At 39.6% G+C, this 25,927-nt stretch overlaps 1 protein-coding gene across 1 annotated transcript in view; it reads right to left on the bottom strand.

The window, feature by feature from the left end:
• Positions 1-25,090, bottom strand: part of LOC114569312 (alpha-1,6-mannosylglycoprotein 6-beta-N-acetylglucosaminyltransferase B) — a 47,244-nt gene extending 22,154 nt beyond the window's left edge. Inside the window, exons 1-5 of the mRNA XM_028599140.1 lie at positions 25,065-25,090; positions 20,605-20,672; positions 18,846-19,161; positions 17,391-17,503; positions 6,592-6,736 (exon numbers count right to left, since the gene is read on the bottom strand). Of these exons, the coding sequence (XP_028454941.1) occupies positions 6,592-6,736; positions 17,391-17,503; positions 18,846-19,161; positions 20,605-20,620 (590 nt within the window). The 5' untranslated portion in view covers positions 20,621-20,672; positions 25,065-25,090. The remainder of the gene's footprint in view (positions 1-6,591; positions 6,737-17,390; positions 17,504-18,845; positions 19,162-20,604; positions 20,673-25,064) is intronic.
• Positions 25,091-25,927: the final 837 nt, after the last annotated feature.

Here is a 25,927-nt window from a genome sequence, read left to right as displayed (position 1 = left end):
AGGTCTGTGCTACTGTATCTGCTCTAAAAAGTGCAAACACCACAGAAGAAGAGACATCTCACCAAATGTTGCTTTTCTATGAAACAATGAACCGTCAAAGCAAAGAGGGCAAATGTTTTAGCATTTGCTGCAACACCTTGGGAATGCACTGCAACTACCTCCATTCATGGTTAATGGATTTATGCAATGAATTATTAAATATTCTTGAAAGAGACGTCTGAGAAATAAAATCCTCTTTCTATTGGCGTCCGAAAAAATCTATTTTAAAGTCAGGTTGACTGCTTTGAAGCTAGTAGTGCCAAAACTAATCCACAGATAATTAGTCGATTAATTGTTTGGTCAATACAATGTCGGCAAAAAGTGAAACATATTGAGATATTCAGTGAAAAACAGAGTGTTCATATTTGAGAAGTTGTAAACAGTACGTTTTCTGGCATTTTTGCTAGAAATAAATTATAATTATTAATCAATTATCAAACTTACTGCTGATTAATTTCCTGTTGATCAACTATAATCAATTACTTGACTAATAGCTGTAGCTCTCCCCACAACGAACAATAATTGTGAGTATCAACTGATCTGTCAACTATTTTATATCAGAAAATGATGAAAAATGTCTGAATTTCCCAGAGCCCAAATTGTTTCAGATGGCTTTTTGTGTCTGACCAAAAGTCTAAAACTCAAAATGTTTCAATTTACAAACTTCAATCAAATGTTTGACCTTTTTGCTTGATAAATGATTGATTATCAAAATTGCTGGCAATTTATTTTGTTCTTTTTTTTCTAATTTATTGTCACATATAATCGTACACAGCACAATGTAGTAAAATCTGATCTCTGTACAGTGCCTGTCTGACTAATCAACGAATCGACTAATTGTTTTAGCACTACAACCTTGTATTTCTGTAAAATCAAATCATATAGTGACTTGGTAGAGACTTTTATTTTGGTGGTAATTTTTGTATCCAAACCTTTAATTTGAGATCGAACACACACACACACACACACACACACACACACACACACACACACACACACACACACACACACACACACACACACACACACACACACACACACACACACACACACACACACACACACACACACACACACACACACACACACACACACACACACACACACACACACGTCCATTACAGTATAGACAGAATACCAGCTGAGATCAGTTGCATTGATTTTTTTAACCAGGGCAGCAGTTTTCAGATCACATTATGTTCTTACATAATTGCAAAAGGGTTCTCCGATGTTTTCTCAGTTAGCCTTTTAAAATGATATCAGATTAGTAAACAGAATGTGCCTTTGGATCATTGGATGGATGGTTGCTGATAATGGGCAATGTAGATATTGCATTAAAGATCAGCCACTTCTTTCTACAACAGTTGAGAACTCTTTTGCAATTATGTAAGCACATAATGTGATCGGAAAACTGCAACTGATCTCAGCTGGTATTCTGTCTGTAATGGAGTGGAATAAAATTTTCTAAGTGACCCCAAACTTTTGACCGGTAGTTGAGTGAGTGAGTGAGTGTGTATATATATATATATATATATATACATATACATGTAGTGTTTTGGGTACTTTCCGTTGAAGTAATTGTTGAGTGTTTAGAGAAATGAACATCTTATTTTCAAACTGTATGTGCTGCACTTGGTAGTTGAACTCTTCAAAGAGCATTTTGCATGAGGAAAAGCTTGTAAATACTTTGTTTGCAGTTACTTGTGGATCCCATTAAACTGGTGGAGTCCCTTGCAGTGTGATCCTTGTCTCTACATAACCACTCAACACACATCCAGACTCACTGGTTAATATCTGACATGCAGCAACTGAAGAGAGAAGTAAATCTTAATCTCAAACTTCAACATCTTAACCCTGCACATCAACATATGACTTTACTGATGTGTTCTACCTAGGTTATAAACAACCAAGACTAATCAATGGAACTGCTGTACCATTGCCTTGTTTAACATGAAAACAAACACATAAATTAATGTGTTTAATAAGCTCTCTTGTTATGAAGTAGTATTTCTGGAATTTACATCGCTCATTAAATAGCTCTGAACATGAAACTCACAGAAACTAATGGAACAGTGGCTCTGAGCTGGATGCAGATCAAGCAGTAAAACTGATTTCATTGAGGCAGCATGTATGTTTTGGTGTGTGCGCGCCAAAGGAAAGCAATCTAACTGTGCTTATATGCATAACTTAACATAATCCTAAACTCCAATTCCATCTTTCCACATGCTGCCCAGGAGGAAAGTAGTAACCAAACCTACACACACACACACACAGCAGTGACCCTGACCCAGAAGGGGCTATCAGCTGTTGAAGAGCAAGAAGACAACCTAATTACTTTTTTAATGATATCCCAGGTGCAGGTGGCCAACGTTGTTCCTGCCTGAAGATCTCTCACTAATCTCCAGTGTCAACCCCTGACCTTGAGCCATGCCGTGGTTTTTAATAACCTGAGTGAGGTAAAAATGAAGCCAAGACATTTTTACCACCAAGTCAGTCTTTCCAAGTCAGCCAAAACTATTTGGCCTTTGTCACTATAACATTTTCCAGTTTAGTCCCAAAGAGGCCAATTAAATGATTGTTAAAACTACGTGACTGAGAGTTAATCCACGGGGCATTTTGTGGAGAAAATTAAATTCTGGGACTGTATTATAAAACTACAGATGAAAATAAATGTATGCAGCATTTTTTTGGCCAGAGTACAAAAAATATTTTCCCTGAGGGATTTGAAAAGCAAGTCAGGTCCTCGTCTTCGTACCTCTTCTGTCATTGTTCATCCTTTGCAGTCCACAGCAGTTTCAGAGTGGCCAGACATTAATTTCAAATAGTATTACAATGCCTTTTAATTTATTATCAGAGGTGGTTACATTATTGTGTGAGGCAGTGCATGCAGGCTCGATTGAAGTGGATATCAGAAAAGATATTTCACCGGCTGTGAGGAAGAGGGAGGTGATGTCCAGGAGCAAAACGACAGCAAAGACAGAAAACAGGAGGGAGCTTTCTCTCCTTAAACCCTGAGCAGGTACGGGCATGAGGAAATGGGTGTTACCATGGCAACCACAGAGCGCACACACAACTCAGGGTTGGAAGCTTCAACTTGTTCAGCAAGACCTCTGCTCTTTTCTTATATATATGGCACTGTACTTTATTTCTCCAGCTCCAGGAGAAACACATATCTTCTTCAACACAGGTTTCCCGCAGCTCAAGACTCTTTTCACAGCATGGACCTGTTCTACGGGGATGCCCCAGGGCTCCATACTTGGCCTTCTCCCTTTCTTCTGTTGAACGAGAGTATGTGAAAATCCAAAAAACAATTACAAATTATATTCCTGCTTTTTGAAATATTTTTGCTTTTTGAAATGTATTTGTATTAATCTAAAAGACAGCTAAAACTATACTTCTGCTTTTGAAAATATATCAGCTCAAGAACAGTGGAGACTGTGCTTCTGCTTTTGACATGAGTTAACCCAAAAACAGCTAAAATATATTTCTGCTCTTGAGACTGTAATACTGCCTTTGATTTTGGTTTATGAGTGCTAATGCGCCTTTAGAAATATAATTGTGCTAAGTTTCTGTGTTACTGATATTACTATAAACATGCTTAGAGACATTTTAGTGTGAGTTGCGGTGTGAAGCTGCCTATTTGATCCTGCAGTCGGAAAGAGGAAGTGTCTGCAAGAGGCTTCAGATGCATAAGTTGCTTTGCGTAACTGTCTGTCTGAACCTGCACAGCTGGAAAGAGGAAGTGCTGTTGGGACCCTGTGTACAGGGGTAGGCTCTGGGTGCACATAAGAGGTGAAAAGGTTACTGCTCTGACCTTTTGATCAATGCAGTCGAACTGAGCCGTTAGATTCTATGTTAGATAGCAAAATGCATATGTATAAAGGAAATATCGTCATATGAGATGGTTTTTACGTATATCCAACCTGATGCGTGCTTTAAGACTGTATTACCATGTAAGGTGAAACAAATGCGATAAAACACACCTTGCTGTGATGGGGGGTTGAACCCCATGAAATGTACATATAAAATTGGGTGCTTTGCTGAAAAGCACCCCGGGCTCTCTCTCTCGCTCTCGCTCTCTCCCTTGGGCTCGTTTTCGTGTCTTAGAGCATTTTTTGAGTGATTGAACTCTCTTCATTTTTCCATTTATTTTTGTTTTTGTTTAACTTTTTGCCTTTTTAAAAGAAAAATAATAAAACCACCTGTGTTCGTCTTGAGCAAGGTGACCCAAAAAGCCTTGTGAGTTTTTTTTTGCTTTTTTAAAAGACTTTCTTTCCTTTTTTCCTTTTTTCTTCTTTTTGCCACTTGCCTGCGTGAGCGGGGAACCCCCCAAAGGAGAAGTGGTGGCCTCCTCTTTAACCGTGCGGTTTGCAGCAACCCCGGGGACCGACCTGACCAGCAGACCTTTGATTCTCCCGCTGAGCGGAAACATCTGTGACCACGGCAGAGGCAGCTGTCCGAGTGTGAGTAATCAATTGTAATTGTTTGGTTATAAAGATCTTCTGTGTGCTGTGTATTTCACATACAGGAGACATCTAGGTTGTCAATCAAAAGCCTCTTGTCTCGTCATCGGGTTTCCACTGTAGCGAGAACCCGCCAGTGCGGGGGTGTGTGTGTCTCTTTAAAAATAATCTAAGAACCATAGGGAAGTATCTCAATTAATTCATCTGAACCTATTAATAGTTATAATACAATATTTATTATATTTGAACCTCTAATATTTTAATACCTACAGTATTAAATATAGGGAAGTATCCGAAACAACTCCTCTAATATAGACTTAACCATCCGCCCCGCTGACAGTATCTGTAATGGCTGTACGGCAAAAGCGGGCTTAGAGGGCGAGGGTTATCGGGGGGAAGAAGGGGGGTTGGCTTTAAAAGAAAAAGCGATACTATGCCTCGATAACTGTCACATCGTTCCACACTTCACACACTCTCATTTCTTAGGTCCTCTTCAGCCTCCATGTTTTTATCTTATCATTACTCTATGCCAATGAAACTCACCTCTGGCACACAGGTTGAGCTGGAAAACTAGACAAATGTTCTGAGGACCACTTCAAGTTTACCCTTGACAGCTTTGATCTGGTGTTCTTTTCCAATCTTTAACATCATTTTGGTATAACCACTGCAGTGAAATTTTTGTTTAGATCTTTTCAAATCAGCAAAATTGAAATGTCCTTTTTTGGCAGGTACTCACAATAATTGCCTCACATCTGTACAGGGATTAGCACCTGGACATGCATTGAATACATACATACTATTAAAAATGCACTGCACACTGTACTTTAATTATTTAGTATAACTACTGTATCACCAGCAGATTATTTAGATTCTTAAATAGCACATAACATGGCCAGTACCCACTACAAAAAAACCCAGATAAACAGTTTTCAGTTTTAAAGTATCTTAATCAATTAACTTAATAAATAACTAATTTTAAATTAATTTAGAATTACTCTAATGACATTAGTCATCTTGTTCAGTATCTTGTACCATGATATGCTCACGGCAATCAGAGGAACGTACACACCAGGAGAGGTAACCACTCCAAACATGTATGAATTTTAAATTCAACACAATAGTTTTGGATGCCTCGGGTGGGGCCTGAGGTACACACTGATATTAAAAACATTTCATCCTAATACAAACCACCCTCACTACATTCCTCTAGTCACTAATGTCGCAAAGCCTCACTCAAGATCACATTTGATATCCATTTATTTTATGTTCCCTTTTATGGGTTCACTTTAAAAACGTCAATCCAGTTGTTTCTACTTTCTTTTGTCCTTGGTTACTAAAGCAGCAGCTCACCAGAAGCCAGCTTTCAAGCAAAACCCAGGAACAGGCAAATTAGTCTGACAGTATCGGTTTTGTCTTGCTGCTCGGCTCAAATTATTAACAACCTGACAGGTGGTAAACCAGAACGATGCTGTTAGCGAACACCGAGTCAATGAACGAGCCTGCAGCTACAGACGATAAGGTCAGAGCAGGTCACCAGACTCCATCGCTTGTGAGTCAAGGTCCTGACCCGGTACGGTTTTCTTCTTATCACATAAGGCCCTACCCTCAATGCCGAGTGCAATCATTAACACAGTCCACAATCACCAAAGGGTCCAAGGGCGTGGAAGAAAACACAATTATAAGCAACAATAAGTTATTTTTGATGAAGAAAATCCAAAGAAGCAAGATGAATACTGCCACTCTTGGGACTTGGGAGTCAATTATTTATGGTTTTGAAAAAACAAACACAAAAACACTAGCAACTGTATATCAGGCATAAACATTAGAGTCTAGTGTCTATGCCTGATATACAGTTTAAAAAAAAATGCTCCTTACGCAGAAATGTGCTGAAACAGTGAGTGCTATTACTCGTAAAGAAGTAGAAGAAGGTAGTACTTTCAGTCTACTGCATTTCCTTTTGTTTGTGCAAGTAATGTGCCGTCTTCCTCAGAAACTTTTTAGGGAATCATATTCAACCTGTACTGTACATGGCAGCATTTTACATTAGCTGTATCTAATGTAAATCACAAGACAGGCCAACTTGCCGTACCTGTCCAGGGCCGAGCTGAGCTCATCCAGCCTGTGGCTGTCTGTGGTGTTACCCAGTTTAGACAGAGCATCCATCCTCTTCATAATGACCTCCAGCATTTCACTGATTTTCCTCAGCACCCCACGAGATTCTTGGCCACCGAACACTGAAAAACACACAGACAGATAGTGTGAGACAGATATTGCCAAAGTGAATCATAGAGATAGGAGGATTGAGGATAAAGAATAAAAGGAAGGAGAAAGTCATTCTAGAGATAAAAAGAGTGATAAATAAGAAGAAAAAAATAAGATTACATTTTATGGCATGGTACAGTGTGTCTCTATGTAAAGTCACATTTTATTTGGCTTTGTATAATGTAGAACATATATTTTAGTGTACCAGCAGTTTAAATCCATAAATGTAGCAAAGCCTCACTCAAGATCACATTTGATATGCATTTATTTTATGTTCCATCTTACGGGTTCATCAATTCAGTTGTTTCTACTTTCTTTTGTCCTTGGTTACTAAAGCAGCAGCTCACCAGAAGCCAGCTTTCCAGCAAAACACAGGAACAGGCAAATTAGTCTGACAGTATCGGTTTTGTCTTGCTGCTCGGTTCAAATTATTAACGACCTGACAGGTGGTAAACCAGAACGATGCTGTTAGCGAACACCGAGTCAATGAACGAGCCTGCAGCTACAGACAATAAGGTCAGAGCAGGTCACCAGACTCCATCGCTTGTGAGTCAAGGTCCTGACCCGGTACGGTTTTCTTCTTATCACATTAGGCCCTACCCTCAATGCCGAGTGCAATTATTAACACAGTCCACAATCACCAAAGGGTCCGAGGGCGTGGAAGAAAACACAATTATAAGCAGCAATAAGTTATTTTTGATGAAGAAAATCCAAAGAAGCAAGATGAATACTACCACTCTTGGGACTTGGGAGTGAATTATTCTTTTGTTTTGAGGAAAAAAAAACACTAGCAACCAACAACAGCCTCATATTGTTCTCGGAGAATGTGAGTGAAAATAAAGGCTCACCTCTCAGTGTTCCCTCATCAATCGCATTAGGCTTTTGAAAACTGCAATGTGTGCAGACTCACTACTCCTGTCAGAGTTCATTTATCACTGCGCAAGCCAAAGTCACCTTTCTATGAGAAGAAATTATATTATGACCAGTAAATACAATAAGGACCAAGAGAAAAAACACCCAGTTATTGGTCTGTGTGCTTGTGTGTATACGTGCAGTATATATATATATATATATATATATATATATATATATACACATACATACATATACACACACACACACACACACACACACACCCCCACCACACAGTATATATCGTATGTGTGTTGTTGAGGTTTTCAAAAAGGAAAAGAAGCACTCGGCATCAGAAACAAGAACTACAAAATAAAGCTGCTGTCAAAGCCCAGATTATTCCTCTAAATCCTTTCCCTTTATTGCCTGTACATATTTTCTTCTTTGGCTTTGCACTGTTTCAGTCATTTCTACAATATATTCAGTCAAACTGGTCTAAAGACCTTTGAATAATTCAGCAGTTAGGCAACATTGCTTTCCTTCCACAGACAGAAAGAGACTAAATTAATTCCCATTCAGATTTGCAGCTTTATAGCAGCAGTGTAACAATACATTTTAAAAGAGGAATGACACACGATAGGAAAGGAGATGAGATATAGAAAGGATTTAAGCATTGCAGGGTAATTTATTACTACATTGTCCACTCCAGTAAACACACACCCTGCTCATTGCTTCCCACCAACTGTCTGAAACCTGTTGCATGCAACTGTAGGACCAAACATTGAACACCAAAACAATTACTGCACCATTCTTATGTACATTTATTTTTTCATGGACTTCAGACTATTTGCTAAATTCAGATGATCCTCTTTCAGCTCCAGTGTACTTGCTGCACTAAATCTAAGCAAAGCCTCCGGGTTAAAATGTGGGAAGAACACACATTTCTCCACAGTAATGTTCCGCGCACACATTGTGCTCGTAAATCACCATTACCGAGACCCAACACCCTTCCTACGCAGTACATTTTTAGAACTGAGCCTTGTTTGCAATCAACTGTTCATCAGACTGCTTTTTACTCTTGCTTCCTGCTGCCTCTTGGGAAACATCGGCTAATGTGTTTTCTTTTCCAATGCACAGTCCGGCGCGCTGAAAGTGGTGTAGCAGGAGTTGATGGTTTCTAATGTAGAGCCTCCTCTGTGTCATTCCTCATCTGCTGGTTAATAAAGGGCCGATTTAGCAGCAGCTAATCTCCTTTAACGACTCAATTTCGGAAGTGCCACAGCACAATCGATATCATGAACAAATTCCAATTAGATCACCGTTTGTACTGTAGCCTGCTGTGGGCATTGCAAAACACTGGCCAACCAGCTATAAACAACTGCCCTTAGAGAGACACACTGGCTACATGCATTGATAACGGTTTTATTTTAACAGGCTGCTGAAATCACAACTGAAGATCGCTGACAAGAATGGAGAATGCAAAAGAATCTTGAATACATATACAACACATACAATAGCACCTAAATGTCCCTCACACACTATTTTAACTATGAACACTCATTCCAGACAATGCAGTGCTTGGTAAGAGAAGCGAGCCTGTAACCGGAAGGTCATTGGTTTGTTGGTAGATTAGAATTGTGTTCAGCTTCAAAAGTTCACCAGAGAACATGTGCTTGCATATAGGTGTTACAGGTCCAAGAGGTGCCAGTGATTGTATTGATCAGTCCGTCTATGGTTCATTTAGATACTGCCTCTCACAACTGAATTCACAGATCACTATAAAACAACATGACAGACTGAATATCTTTCCAAGTGCTTCAGTCAATTTCATTAAAATTCCCCAAACACAGCCAGCAAGTCCTTCAGTTGGAGGCTATGATTCAGAGGTTTTATTAGTGACGCACAATTGATTTATAGAGAACCACAAACAAAATCATATTTACAAGAAAGAGTGGCAGTGCATCTCACCTCCTTGGCCCTCATGCAGCATGAGGATTTAGACGCTGCCTGACATTTTCTCAGAGAGAGGTTTTGAACACAGCGTCTCACAACACTGAGCTGATTCTACCACCAGCAACGCCAATATTCACACGGTGTGCAATCATTTAAACAGAAGGTGTATACGATTATTTCATTTATTCTCCAAGATAAAATACCTGAACGCCTAATGAGTATGAGTAATTTAGCATGTTGCTTTAACGAACATTTTCTTTAAATAAGGACAATGCTACAGCACTTGAGCCACACAAAGACACACATACACGAATGCAATACTGCATTACAGAGCACAACGTACCACAGTAGAAGGGATGCTAGGAAGATGCAATAAAGTTGCTGCAATACCTTAAATCAGCAGTAAAATTAAATGACCAACTTTACCAGAACTAAAAGCTTCCACACTAAAATTAACTAAAGTTGTAGATAATGTTTTGTTTTCTAATGTTAATAGAGACATTAACATAATTTTTTTCAACATCAACAGAATCCAGTGAAAGATATAGCTTCATAACATTGCATATAAACTTTTTTATTTTACAATGAGCTCAATAAATTTTATTTAATGTTTATTTGAATAGGGACGGATGCTTAGACATAGACATTTGTGCAATAAATCTCCAATGTACAGCATCACAGCATTTATAGCTATTGCTAATTTCCAATGCCCGTCCCTAGAAGGGCTTTTAAACAGTCATAAAAAGAAATATTAAACATCGCCACAATTAAAATACATGAAGCACATAAACATACACATACCCATACACCATCCCACGCCGTCTGACCCCTATATGTAACTACAGGTCTGATTATCAATTAAAAACCAGTTTAATTTTAAAAAGTTTATTATTTTGTATTGCTTTTAGCTCAATGGGCAGCTCATTCAATGCCTTAGCTCCCTCAATAGAGAATAATGTCTGGCCAAAGGAGGTTTTTCTAAAGGATATTTTACAGTTCCCCGCTATTGTGTTTCTAGTGGACAAAAGCCTGTAATGGTTGCACCATGTCACAGAGAGCCTGAGGAGCCTGTTAACGTAAGAACTTCCAGATGAGATTGGAATTTGCAAATGCAATGTAGTTGTCAAATCCTAACATGTTCAGATCTTTCAGGACGTGACAATGATGTGATTTGGTTGGCCTTTTGCCCAATATTTTTCAATGCACAATTGTAGAGTCTCTCTAATGGTTTAGTCACATATGGACTTGCCTGCGACCATGGGGTAGCACAATAACTGAGGTGTGAAAACATAATTGTGTGCATAAATGTTGTGGCAGCATCAAAGGTTAGACAGTCCCTAATTAGTCTAAATAAATAGAAGTTGGCTTTGACGGTTTGGTCTTATTTTTTCACCTGATTGTCAAATTTCAGGAGAGGGTCCAGCATTAAACAGAGGTATTTTATCTTTGGAACTTGCTCTGTGAGCAGATAGTTTATCAGGACATCTAATTTGGTTGATATACGCCGTTTTCCAGAGGAAAAACAGATACACTGATTTTTTTTACATTAAAGTGCTCATATTATGCTCATTTTCAGGTTCATAATTATATTAAGAGGTTGTACCAGAATAGGTTTGTGTGGTTTCATTTTCAAAAAACACACAGTATTTTTGTTGTACTGCACATTGCTGCAGCTCCTCTTTTCACCCTCTGTGTTGAGCTCTCTGTTTTAGCTACAGAGTGAGGCATCTCACTTCTGTTCCATCTTTGTTGGGAGTTGCACATGTGCAGTACCTAGGTAAGGACTACTAGCCAGTCAGAAGCAGAGCATGAGGGCGTGCCACGCTAGCAGCTATGCGAGCATTATAACGTGTTACAAAGAGACGCATGTTTGTCACGGAAGTAAAGGCTGGACTACAATAGAGGTGTTTGGAGCAGTTTGTGAACAGTGTTTTCTGTTGGAGATGGTAAGTCCCTTTGGGGTGGACTTTGGGCTTTTTCACTTTGTAAACCTAGAACGTGGACAAAAAGATATATAACACAATAAAGGAAAGGGAAAAAGCCAAAAAGCATAACATGAGCACTTTAAGTGTCAAGGCATGCATTTTCAAGCCATCGGGCTATTACATCCAGGTGTATTGATAGTTGTTCTGCAACAGCCTAGGCATACAGACATGTGTCGTCTGCGTACATTTGTAAACCTGCCCCTTTGCATGATTCAGGAAGGCCATTTATATATAGGCTAAAGAGCATCGGTCCAAAAATTGAGCCCTAAGGGATTCTTGTTTTACACTTCAAAAAAGAAGAATTTTTATTGTTAATGCTAACGAATTGTTCCCGATTCAGAAAGTATGATATAAACCAAGATAATGCTTTTTTCATAAAAATTATACTTTGATAGTTTGGAGATAAGAATGTTATGGTTTACTGTGTTGAACGCCTTTTTGAGGTCTAGAAAGACAGCCATCACCAAGTTTCCCTTGTCTATGTAAGTTTTGATTTTTTTCCAGTAAATAAACAGTTTGCACTTTCTGTGGCGAACTTAGATATCAACACAAATTGTAAAGGGTGCAGATAGTTATTTATTTATTCATTCATGGGTGAGCTGTTAGTTGTGTTGCCTCAATCTTTTCCAAAACCTTTGAGAAAACAGGAAGGATATTTATTGGCCAATAATTGCCTGATCCGCTGCTCCAGATTTAAAAATTGGAATGACTCTAGCTTGTTCCCATATTTGTGGGAATTTTCCACAAGTCATGGAGGTGTTGATCAGGTGAGTTAATCGTTCAGCCAATTTATTACAATTCCTTTTCAAGAAAGAAATGTCCATTGTTCGAAAGATTTTTAGAGTATGTGGTTCTTCACCTGTGGTAGTAGGCCAACCAGGCTGATTAAAATTATTCAAAAGTTCCTGATCTGACCCAATAGAATACTCGATAAATGCTTGAGCAAGTTGTCCACTTTCTGACATTATTACATAACCTATTTTAAGTTCATGTGCATCTTTTTATCAGTGTGCGGAGGTTTTAGCAAACTGTTGAGTTGTTTCCAGATTAATGAATTATTGAAAGAAATACAGTGGAAAATGGAAATACAGTGTTTCTACTGTAGTCATTTATTCATTCATCAACAAAACATCTGATTATAGCTGTGTGTCATGTTTGATTTATATTTAAAAAAATAAAATAAATCTCCTCCCCATTGGCATAATTCAGAGGCAAATAAATCCTGTCATCCATGATTTGCATACCGGCTTGCTAGTTTTCTCAGTAAGGTGCCTCCGGGTCACACCTCTCCATCTCACCTGTCACCAGGATAAATTCATGCATTCCCTCCTGCCACACACACACACACACACACACACACACACACACACACACACACACACACACACACACACACACACACACACACACACACACACACACAATTCCTCTATTTATTACAGAAAAGGCTGATTGAGATCGAGTTTCTCTCTTCTTTTTGGCATGGTGGCAACTGACAGATCCAAGCGCTATTAGAGCAGAAAACCTCTGTCACTTATCCTCTAAACAGCTCCAGCCTCTTATTGCACCTGACAGCCTGGGGGGAAAAGCCTGCAGAATTCTTTTTTTAAACTTGTCGTTTCAATTAAAACCTGAATCTGTCTTTTCCATTAGTTATCTCCCCTGACCCTTCCCACAGTACGCAGACGTGGACCGACCAGTTTGGTTTAGAAGCATGGTGATGTTTTATGAAACTGCACATTGAAACACTGCAACCTTACGTTGATTGATTTACCACAGCAAGCAACTTAAAAAGGTGAGGAAAGGCTGACTCAGACACAGAGCTCATGGTCTGCTATACCCTTATTAAAAATAAAAAAATAAAAACCACACTCACAAGTGTGTCAGCATACAATCATTTTCCAGGACGGGAGTTCAATTCTCTTATGTGCTGTCACTGCTCAGACTGTGCAAAACCATAAAAGTATGATGAGCATTTGCATTAACATATTTCCTGTTTTCACACAGAAAATTCAAAAGAAACAACAAAAATAGAAAATGCTACCTAAACCAAGTCAGGAAGTAAAATTCCTGACCCAGTTTGCAGCTCACCTTACATACACCCCTGCATACCAAATTCACTTCAAGCTAATGTTATACAAAATAGTATTATACTATAATCTCTATGTTGCTTGTGCATTAATTACTTTGAAAATGATTGCGTGTACTGCATGTCCACGTGCTTCACGGCCACACTCCGATAAAAAGGTAATAACGTTGCAGCAGCTAATTTTCAGAAACAATCAAAACACTAGCACTTCATTTCGCACTACTTCCAACAACAGACAATTTGATCAAATGAGGTCTATACCAACAATTTATTTTATTTTACACACAAAATTAAATCAACGCAGACTGTTTTTTCTCAACAGACAATTCTACAAAAGACTAATACACAAGCAAGCAGCGGTGGAGACGACAAACAAAAACATATGAATAATTTCTCTAAAATGTGTCTATTGTAAATGGCAAACAATACCAAGATCAAATGGTCCTTTAAATTAAAGATGCTGGATGCCACAAAGCCGTAAACAATAGAAGCAATCTGAGACACAGAAAACATGTTTGCAGTCGAATCTGGTATCTGCCCATCTAGGCAAACAACACACAATCAGTACAACCCCTGTTGTGTCTTTCTAAGAGAAAATCAATGGTCTTTCCGGGTGACAGGAGATTGTCATTTTTCATATTCACTGCCAGTTCTTCCTAATTACCGGTGAAAATGCATCAGTAGCAAAGGTCAGTTTGTTTTATTCATAGCATCTAAAACACGCTGCAGGAGAGCGCTTCACTTTCAAGCAGATTACTTATCCCATTTTTTTTTTATTCTAACAAAGTACTGAAGTGTACAGCTTTGATAGACCTGCAAATGCCACACCCTTCCGAGGAGCGAAGTAAGGAAAGACTCATTTTCATGCACTGCGTAGTGAGGACTGCTGAGCCATGAAATAAAAAAAAAAAGTTCTGTCAAAGTCTGTGAAAGGATCGCAGTAACAGGATACTGAACACGACGCTCCTTCCACACCTGATGCTCTGCTACGTGACTCTGATTGATGAAAACTTTGTGGAAAAGGCAGGTTTTCCTTTACATTTAATCCTGCAGCTGCAGTAGTCCTGCCATCCAAAAGGTAGTTGAACATTTTTGCTTTATTTTTCTTTCCAGAGCAATTTCAACATATTTGTGGGTTGTTGTGGCAATAGTATTTAACACAATAAATATAAAAGGGGCAAATATGTATATAAATATTAAATACAGGGGGTAAAGTCAGAAGAAAAAAAAAAATCAGCCTTTGTTGAGAGATGCAACACAGTTTGCCTGCAGCGAAATGTTTTTCCATGGGGACGGGATCTAAAAAAAGCTCAGGTAATGGAGCTTGCAGGTTGGAATAAAGCACGCATTAACATCTGAACCATTTAGTCTTGCCGTGACAAGGTAAAACCTGAGCGCCTCCTAGGCCTATTTCTTCCTTTGTGGCAAAGCTGCGGTAAGACCCCCGTTGAAAAAGGACACACTGTGAAGGTGGTCTTCAAAGAGCTTATTAGAAAGCTACAGTAGACCTCTGGAGCTTTTAAGATATCTAGGATCAAACGCTTCTGACTTTCATGCTTGCCACTCTGGTAAAAAATCCATTCCCTCTGTCCCCCCTCCTACTTCTCCATCATTAGCTTCCTGTGCCTTCAAAAGGAAGTAATGAATGAAATGCATGCATTTTAAAACTGGATATATTACTTGGTCAAGTGTCATGAAGTGCAACACTATTTTATATAATAGTACTTATAGAAATATGTAACGAAACAGAGCCTGTTTTTGGCTGTGCAAACCTTTAAAAAAGCACGTTTACGGGTCCAGGTGCATCTTAGTAAAGATGTTTGACAAAAATAATACAAAAATATGGTAGCAAGGACTGAGCTGGAAAAAAAAAAAAAAAAATCCAAAAATATGGTAGCAAGGACTGAGCTGGAATAAAAAAAAACATCCAAAAATATGGTAGCAAGGACTGAGCTGGAATAAAAAAGAAAACATAACAATAAAGAGGTAGAGGCAGGAAGGCAGCAATGCAAAGAGGTGAGCGAGAAAGAGAAAATAATTGCATATTTTTCTTCACAGGCTCTCCAGGCAATCGTTGCCAGTCACAAGACGAGCAATAAACGGGGGTTAGTGGGTTCTCTCAGCACAGCCTGGCCATTTTGTGTGCCCTTTCAGATTCAAAACATTGTGTGTGTTAAGGTGCCGCCACTGATTTTTACATTTCACGCATAAATGTATGTCACACACACACATGTTGACTGACAACATGGGTGCAGGTGTGCGTGTCCTGTAGCTCTCCACAGCAGCAGAGGCTGGATGGGCGGGTATTATCAAGTTGCTGCTTCACTGAACAATTCATCCTGGCTTGTCCATTCCGCTAACTCCCCGTGCCGCTAATCCTCATTCCTAAAGCACATAAATACAAACACACGTACACACACAGGGTGAGAATTTACATATCTTGACTTTCCCTGGTTAGCGGCGAGGCAGTGTTTAATGAGCTAGAGGCCGAATGCCTTTCCTTGGCTGCAGCCTGTGAGTGGTTAATTAATCAGACAGCTCCCCTGTCTTCCACCGCCCTCTCCCTTTCCCTCCTTTACCCCCCACATCCCCTGCCTTACTACAATTTCAGAATAATACTTATTTTCCCCAAAGAGGTGCTTCAACTATGAGCCAATATTTACAATCATTCAAGTGAGTCAGTCAAAAACATTTCAATACTTTACATCCTGCAAAACAAACAACCACAGGGCGACATGCTGTTCACCGATTGGCCCAAAGATGGACTGCATTATTCAGGAGGGATGAAATGATTACCGTCACCTCATGTGCATTGCTTCTTCCCGTGCCAGCTCGTAGCCATCACAGAGGATGACACGCACTGTCAACAATTGTTCCAGGTGGAGATAAAAAGGTGAGAGACAAAAGTCAAAAAGCTAACATTGACTCTCCCAAATGGCTAGTGCTGTAGTGGTTTATATGCAGAGGCACATAGCGTAAACACAGACAACGTGCTGCGAAAGATAACATGTTTCTCTCAAGGATGGTGTCTCCGAAATTGTTTGGATTTTTCTTTCCGCCCGTGGCTTTGATTTGTTTGTTTTGATGTCTGCGAAGGATGCTGGCTGCATTTGAGTGGCCATTTGGACTTTTAGATTAGATTAGAGTTGTCTAAAGGAAGTTGTCAGTCATCTGGATATCAAGGAGACCTTTTTTTATAACCAAAACATGATCACTTGTGCTTTGTGACTGAAAAAGACATCAGGGATTCGACATCTCTAGTAGCGGTTTACGGTCTTATAAACATTATACTATTAATTAGTCATATTTATTTCACTTTTAAATCTTAACTGCCAGATTAATACATGATAACTTCAGTTTGCTTCAGTGAGCTTACAAGAGTGAACTACCTCCCCCACAAAATTCACAAAACGGTAATTTAAATCCCACCTCAGCCTCTACACATTTCCAGCTACTAGTTTGACTAATAAAAATGAGTTAATGTGGGTCAGAACAAGTTCACGTGGGCACTGAGCAGAGATGAAAGCTGGTGTAAAAGAAGATGGAGCTTCTCTGGGCGACATATACCCCCCGCCTCCGACACATTCATGATGAGCAAAGTGTGCAGCTCTGTCAGCCCCCTGGCAGCAATCAAGAAAGCCCCACGAAGCACCCAGCATGTTTCCCAGGCTGTCCATTACCAGTGCAGGGCACAGCCACTGCACTCAGAGGCGACCAAGTAGCACTGACGCATAACTGCAGGCTTACCTTCGGCTCGCACCGTGAAGGGGGAATCTCCGGGTCTCTTGGCCGAGAACTGGCCCCCGAGGGACGTCATTAGAAAGCACAAGCTGAAGAAGCCAATCCCCACCACAAAGATCCTGCAGCAGATAAACAGAGACAAGAGGATGATTAAGTGACACAAGAGCACGACAGGGTTAGACGAGTACAGAGGACAGACGAGTATGAGAAAGAAGAAGTAGAAAGTTATGAAACGAGGCATGTGTGTGCCATAGAGTTCACGTCAACATGAGCTCTTTGAGACACCATCACTCTAAGTTCTCTGTGAGGCTTCATGGAGCGTGGAGACATTATTGTGAAGTTCATATTGTACCAATCAACCCATAGAAAAGCATTGTGAACTCGCTTGACTGTGTCATCTCAAATGAACCATTACATGGATGGGTTTTCTGCATCACACTGTGCTCAGTGAGCTAACATCCAAAAATGAAAGCATTAAATTACAGGCGTTTTGGAGAGAACGGCAAACATGTTTCAAGTTTCGGAAGGTTTGGAAAACAAAATGCTATGAGACCGAATAGCCCAAAACTGACTCATCTGGCACGCTCCAGGAGTCGTGCTGAGAAAATGTTTGGAAATAACCCTTTTTTAATAGAGGGGAACTGCAGGACAGATTGTCACACTTCCATTCTATAAACCACAGCTTGCTTTCCTGAATTTTTATAAGGCAAAAAACTGACACCAGAGAGCCTGCAGAGAGATAGTGCCATTATATTACTATCCAATATGTTAGGTAAGGGGGAAAAACTGGGATTTGATGATCAGGGCAGCATGCACGCTGTGTGGGAAAACACAAGTATATGATTCTACAGTGAGATCCATCCACTTAACTGTACAGTATGTGAGCTGCATGTTAAATCAGGACTTTGGAGCCATAATGTGAAACACCACTGTATTTACTCAGAAAGCTGTAAAACATCAGGGAACTTTATGTCTGACAGTGTGCTGCCCTACTGGCACGGACCCCATCACTGCATGGTGATTCCTAATTTCGTTAATGCTAATTAGCCCTAGAGCTTGTGTACAACCTGCAACAATCTGGTAAAACTTGGAAGTTTTAATGAGTTTAGATCAGCTTGAGTTGCTTTTAACTCATTTCCAGCTGCTGCTAGTGCTGGGAGTTAGCTGTGCAAGCAAACGTTAATTATAGCACAGCAGGCATCCAATTAATGGTCTGAACTTGTAGACAAAAAATGCATACATTTTTTACATTTACTTGCGCCTTATTTTTCTGTTTCTTTTCTGTCTTCCTTTCAATTCCATCATAGAATTTTTCCATTTTTTGATGATGCAGAATAAAAAACAACCATCACAATGTATAAAAACCAGCCAAAGGAATACAGTCTATTGTTATCATTTATCAGTGAATAGAGAAAATGTTTCAAGCTGTAAGTTAATAGATCGAGGAGAACATGTTCTTACCTGAACGGTTTGAAAGTGAGAAGACATCTCCTCACCATAATGCAAAGGTCGCTGCTGGCTGCAATCATTTTCCACACACGCAGAAAGCGCCGGCTCTCCTTAACATTGTGCGAGTCTGTTGTGTGACAACCAGCGTCAAACCCATAACTTTCAACCACAGTCCTGAGGATTGGCAGAGTGCGTGACGACGCAGGCAACTTCCGAGCCCGACAGCTGTCAGTGTTGTGCTGTGTGTGTATGTGTGTGCCTGAAAAACTTCTGCGGGAATCCCGCGGGTGCGTCCTGCTGCAGCAGCGGGTCCGGGTCCTTTTCGATTCTGCAGAGGAATAAATATGAGCAAAAAAAAAAAAAAAAAAAAAAAAAAAAAGTGCGACTATCCTTTAATCAGTTACGCTTGTATCCCTAACACTGTTGGAGATACAACGGTATCGGTTGCAACAACACATGTCTGCCGAGTTCCTTGAACTCCTCTGAGTGGAGAACACTGACTGACTGGCTCTTTTCTTTCATTGTGCGAGTGGCTCCTTCGCTGTGGCACGTTTACTGATAGCGCCATCTAACGCCTCGTACTGGAAAACGAAATATTTCTTTTTTTGTGTTAAAACACCTGGATGAAAAAACAGACAATAATTAAAGCGGTATAATATTGGAAAAAGTCAACTGTTAGAGGGGGGGATGATGATGCATAAACAGGCCAAATAGGCAACTAGTCCTTCTCATTAATGCCAGGTAACTTATTCATCATGACACGAAACTGATCTGATCTAGTGGCAGATTAAATAAGCAGAACATATCACTATATAGTCTTATCAATGAAATGCATTAGTCTTCCAACATACATTTAGCACATTTTTTTAAAACTATTGTTAACAGAGAGAATTGCCTTTGTGGTTCCAGGAGACATTTCAGCACCGTGGACAGCTCCGACGGGGATGCTGCAGACGGACATCAGCTCAGCAGCGACTCCCAGCGGACTGAACACATAATACACTGACCGCTCTGTGCTGAATTCAAAAAAGGTAATGGTTTCCTATTTCCAGGAAAAACGCCACTTTAACCTTTATGTATGGCCTTTATTAAAATACATTGTAGAACTTAGAGATGAAAACCGGCAGGTTATTCTTTAAAGATAGCTGTCTTTCAAGGGAAAAGTGTTATTGTGCTTTTATTTGAGAATTCTGCCATGGGGAAAATTACACTATAATACCTTCCTGATAATATAAAAAACGTTGGCTTTTAACTTGATTTAAAAAGGGACATTTCATTACACTATTGAAAAATTAATACATTGTGAAATATAATACGTAATACAGTCAACTGTAAAATGTGGTCAGCTTCTGGCGCAATCACAAAGGGACTTGTATCCCTTATAGCCCCTCAGTTGTTGGTTTTCATTGTTGTTGCTGTTGTTGTCTTTTGGTTTGTCTGTATCTTTATAAGAAATACGGATGAAAAAGACATTTGTGACAAATTGTGACTTGACCTCAGTATACACCGTGTACCCTCTTAAAGTCATCAAGGAAAGAGTAACCACTAACAAGTCGTCCGAGGCCACATCCAGTGTCAGCCTAATGTATAGCAAGCGGCAGCATGCTCTGTTGCCATGGAAACTGTTTTCACTCTTACTACGTTGGGTCTTGGCTCTGCCTGGCACCGTTTTTTGCCTCTCGGCCCGTAGCCCAGAGACACTGGCTCTGCTGACATTACAAGCCAGGGCTGAGATTTAAAATTCACCAATGGTCCGGTCACATTCACTTACTGTGAAATGACAACATGACTGGTCTTCATCTTCATCTTCATCATCTGCTGCAGAGCTTCATTACAGCACTGGGTGACAGAAAAACTCAGACAAGAGTCTCAGTGAAACAAAGCAGAGTGTGTGTGTGTGTGTGTGTGTGTGTGTGTGTGTGTGTGTGTGTGTGTGTGTGTGTGTGTGTGTGTGTGTGTGTGTGTGTCAGACATAATCATTACTTTTTTCCCTTATATTTAAAAGCTATATAGCTTTGGCTGCACAAATGAGCAAAACACTTAAGAGATAAGCAAGTGTTCATTGAATATAAGATAAGCTCTCGCACTTTCAATGAGAAGATGAATCATAATGCCACCTGGAGCGGGTTCAACCAAGGACACTACCACCTGCAGCATCCTGTCACTGACAGGATATTTCTCATACTTTATCTTTTCTCTTTCATTTCCTTTCCTCTACTTGTCTTTCCTTCCTCCAGTGCTGAGTGATTTAGATATGTTCTTATTTCTTGCTTTTTCGTACTCCTTTCCTTCATGTTGACCTCTTCACCACTGCATTATACACACTATTTGTTATCTTTCTGACATATACTGCCTCTTTGTCTAAGTCTCTCGCTCTTTCTCTTCGCCTGTCTTGTCTTTTGATTCTCTCCTTCCACTGCAGTTTCTCTCTCCCTCCCACTGTTTGGTTTGGACTCCCTCTGCTTTACTGAGGATTCACACAAGCAGATGCCCAAGGACAAACCACTCTTAAAAGCATTCCTTTTACACTAAACACAGTATTTGCATTTAACAGGGAGATATATATCTGGGAAAAGAAGTGGAAAATGCAGGCTTGTGTGTTACAAAATAAAAAGGAAAATCAAATGCACTGAACATTGTAGCTTTGATCACAGTGTAAATTAAACCCAGTACTTAATCTTTAGTAGGCTACATCTAGTGTTTTACTATTCTTTTTTTTTTGCTGAACTTTACTCAAAAGCAGATGAAAGACAAACATTAAGTATTTTCATGAGAAAATAAAACATCCTCCTGTCTCTGGTGCCATTCTCTGGACTGCCAAAGTCTACGACATTTTTTTTTTTGTTTGCTTAAGAAAAATTGGATATGTCTAAAAACGGCACGAAAAATAAGAGCAGGTGGAAATATCAATATTGTTTAACTGGATAGGGGGGCCACCAGAAGACAAACAGTAAAACGTTTGCTTTGGGATAACATTACTAACATTACATTATTATGCCAGAGTTGATATTCTGTACTCTGTTGGTTCCCAATCTTTTCTGACATAACATTACCCCCGTCACCTTACAGATAAACTCAAGTAGCCCTTTATGTTCCCATTAACTGTGTGTATTTTATTGAACTGGATGTTAAAGTGCCCATATTATGTTCATAATTGTATTTTAAGGTTGTACCAGAATAGGTTTACATGGTTTAATTTTCAAAAAAAAACATATTTTTGTTGTACTGCACATTGCTGCAGCTCCTCTTGAGCTCTGTTTTAGCTACAGAGTGAGGCATCACACTTCTATCCCATCTTTGTTAGGAGTCGCACATGCGCAGTAGCTAGGTAAGGACTACTAGCTAGAAGCTAGCGCTGCTAGCGGTAAGCCACCTCGTTCTCAATGGCCAAACACTGCTACAACACTATAGAGCTGCTTACGTGTCCCTTGTCTGCAGGTAGTCAATGCAAAGTTGGAAGTGCGCCCTCGTTTAGAAGAAGTCTCCCAGTTAATCCTGCCTTGTACTGACTGAAGTTGGAGAAACAGCTAGCTGATGTGGTATTAGCTATAGTGGTTAGCACACACCAAATGTTTCGGCCAACGAAGTAGACAGCCCTGCCGATTTTGACCAGCTCACCCGGAGACTGAAGGCAGGATACATTCAGAAACCTGTATCTCACTCAAAACAGCATGGATGTTTTTTTTCTCCAAGTTTGTATGGTGTGGAAGCACCAGAGACACAAAGTAACACCCCAAATCCCAGAAAAAGTGTTTTTTTTTTCATAATATGGGCACTTTAAGTGTGAGTGAGTGTTGATTATACAAAACTGTATGTTTTTTGTTTAATGCTTATTAGATCATAGTTCATAAAAAATGTTACAGCATTGCTACCTGTTCATTTAGTAATCTCAGCAACATGAGTGAAATTTATCTTATTTTAGTCAATTCATAAAAAAAGATCATACGGTTACTACTGGTTTAACTTCTAGAAACACAAACCTGCTTGGTTCATATTGTTACATTTAAAAACTTCATTAAGTAGAGATGTTTTGTTTTGAGTGATGAGCAAATGAGTATATCCACACATTGCTACACAATAGAAGCTAAACTGACAAGAAGGGAGCAAACTCTGACTCTATCAACTGTTAATATAGGAACACCCTGCTTTGACTTTAGCCTTCACTCCTCTAAGCAGCTGTCGACACACATCATTGAACATGTTTCAGGTAGAGATAGTAGCTTGTGAAAGTCTTTTATAAATGCAATACAGTGCCAGTCCCCCACTGAGCCGCACTGATTTTTCTGACATTGACTGACTTCAACCATGGACACTTGAAAGACAAGATTTTATTTAAATTCTTCATGGCCCTCTCTCCAGCCTGCTGCACTCACCAGCTACACATGACAAGTTATTTCTCACAGGAGAAGCTCTGAGCAGATCTCTGACTGCTCATAGATACAGTAGATCATCTGCTTAACACTGCCATACATGTCCAACACTACCATTAATGTAACTAGGAGTTATGACACAGCACTTGTGCTGCGCTAATACTGGTGCTGAAAATGTAGTCTTAATGTTAATTTAAAGTGTACAGCTCCATCGGGATTCAGATGCATGAACGTCTAAAAATCTTCATCTTCTCCCTCTGCAGAGGTTTTCACACTTACATAATAATTGAATAAAACATACTGTACACTGCCATACTTAGATTGATTCATATTTAAAACGTAATATTCGGTCAACACAGTTATACAGCAAGGTTGCATCGTTTATCTTGACACCACACTGCGTGACAAGTAGCCTGGATGCCAGCCAAACTTAGCCCCGCCCACAAAATTTGAGGTCGGGAAGTTCTGACTAGAATCTGAGTAGGACCACGTCAGGCTACGTGACAAGAGGTGCATCTGTCAAAATTTTGGACTTATAGATACAGGTATGAGCTTCACTTTTTTGTGACAGATTGTTGTGTGAAAGTTGTGTAAAAGGCAAACTTCCCAGAAAGGCTGGATACATTTACTTTTTGGAGACTTTTGGAAAATCCCAGTTTCAAGTTTCAGGGGAGTTTTGGCTGACTGCTGGCCAGGTGTCACAGCCTGTAGTTTTACTTATCACATTCAGAGACAAGTACTGCACTTTGTACTATATTTATCAGACAGCTGTACTAATAATCTACATTGCAGGTTGAGGATTTTTAAGGATGAAACACACGACAAGCCCACTAAATATAATGTACAGGTAGCTATTGGTTAGCATTACCTAGACTATAAAATATTAACATGTGATACATAATTGATATACTGTATTTGTTTGTATTATATTTGATACATCAGGCATTAATGGTAATTAATTGAGTTAACCTGTCTCTTTTTTTTCTACAAACAAAGACATAAATTGTTCAATGCATTAGGAATCTACTCATCATCGTCATCATTTTTTCCTAACTGCTCCATGTTACATGGATTACCATTCATAATCATTCTAAGAGCATCTTACACTGTACTTTTTTGTTGAAAATCTGAAAATACACAAAAACAAATTAGGAAAGTCATACATCCTCTGAATGCCCTATAGGTCTCTAGTTTGTGGTTGTAAAGTTTCATGGGGCTGTGATTATCCTAGGTCCCAACAGGTCATTTCTATACACTGAAGTCAAGCTTAAATAAATGGTTTCACTACGATGAAATGGCTACGTACTGACATCATCAGACATATACATACATACATACAATCAGGCTTATATTTGAATCCACAAGAGTCTCAGCTTTCCAGTCATACCCAAGTTATGCAACTCCAAGACCCCAGTATGCAGAAATATTTAAATACACCATTTTAGAATACACACACTAACACATTTGTACTGCATGCAAAATGATGCACCATTTTTGCCCCACCAAACTGCATGGGATTAGCATATAGTGGCCATGTCTGTAAAGGGGAGAGCCATACCCATAGAACCCATTTTCATTCGGATATCTTAAGCATGGATAATTATTTATCCCCCTTCTCGTCAAGCTGGCATGGCATGGTTGGTACCAGTGGATTCTTCAGATAGTGTAGTTTTACGGCATACTAATACCTTGGCACTAGCTTAAAAAAATTAATCTAAAAATGAATAAAAACGTCCGAGATCGCCGGCGCCACGGTTTTTCTATAAAATAAGTAGCTACAAAATATAAAGCAAGTTGCTTCAATCCAGAAAATATTCATATTGAAGTATTGGTAACAATACAAATGCTATTCTTACCGTACCTTTTTAGAAATTAGCAAAGAGTTCCATGCTAAACAACTGCAGGTTGGTGAATGAGGGCAGCCATCTTTGATTTGGTATTTAAAGGGCCTCTACTGCCTGCAGTGCATGGACAGTCCACTAGGGGCAGATAACATGTATAAGATTGCATGCAACAGGTTTTTCAGGAAAGTATTGATCATGTGGATGACACAGAGGTTGCAGAAAGTCATGTATTAAATATGATGGCATCACAGGAGGCAAACACTATCGCTTGTTTCTAAATCTTTTATTCAATTTCAAATAAAAAGAAGACATTTAAAGTACCCAGAGGAGAAGTAAACACATTCTTAGTTGAGGATATGCTTTTCCAGCATTAGCAGCCATCCCAGTACATCCCTGCAGTACAGCACTGTACAGGTTATTTTTACCAGAAGCAAAGTGGCAAGTGATGAGAGAAACTGGAGCCTTGATCATATCCAATAGGATGGAGGGTTAGACCTTAGGGTGTGCAACAACTGTCCCAAAGCTTTAAATGAGAAAGATGGTGTGTACTCTCAAAGATAAGACAAGGAGTTACGAATCTGTGCCTCAAACAGTGTCTTAGGGACCGTTTGGTATTTATGGAATGGACCGCTGGAGGAAAATAGGGGAGGGTCGTGTCTTTTTATGTCACCCACCTTTTGTATTCATGAAACAGCAAAATTTCAAAGTGGCTTGTTTAGTGCATATTTTTCCATGTAGCTCTTAGTCTCGGCCCTCCTTCGCTACCAGATGGGTCTGACCCATGAGTTTGCTGGGGGCAGGGGGATCTGCCCCCCTGGTGGCTGAAATGGATAATTGCATTGTTTATAAAATGAGTGGAATAATTACATCTGGCATGACC

This window comes from Perca flavescens, chromosome 15 (genome assembly GCF_004354835.1).
Source record: "Perca flavescens isolate YP-PL-M2 chromosome 15, PFLA_1.0, whole genome shotgun sequence".
Classification (NCBI taxonomy): domain Eukaryota; kingdom Metazoa; phylum Chordata; class Actinopteri; order Perciformes; family Percidae; genus Perca; species Perca flavescens.
The sequence above is the reverse complement of the archived record's forward strand: the minus strand, read 5'-3'. Positions and strand labels throughout refer to the sequence as shown.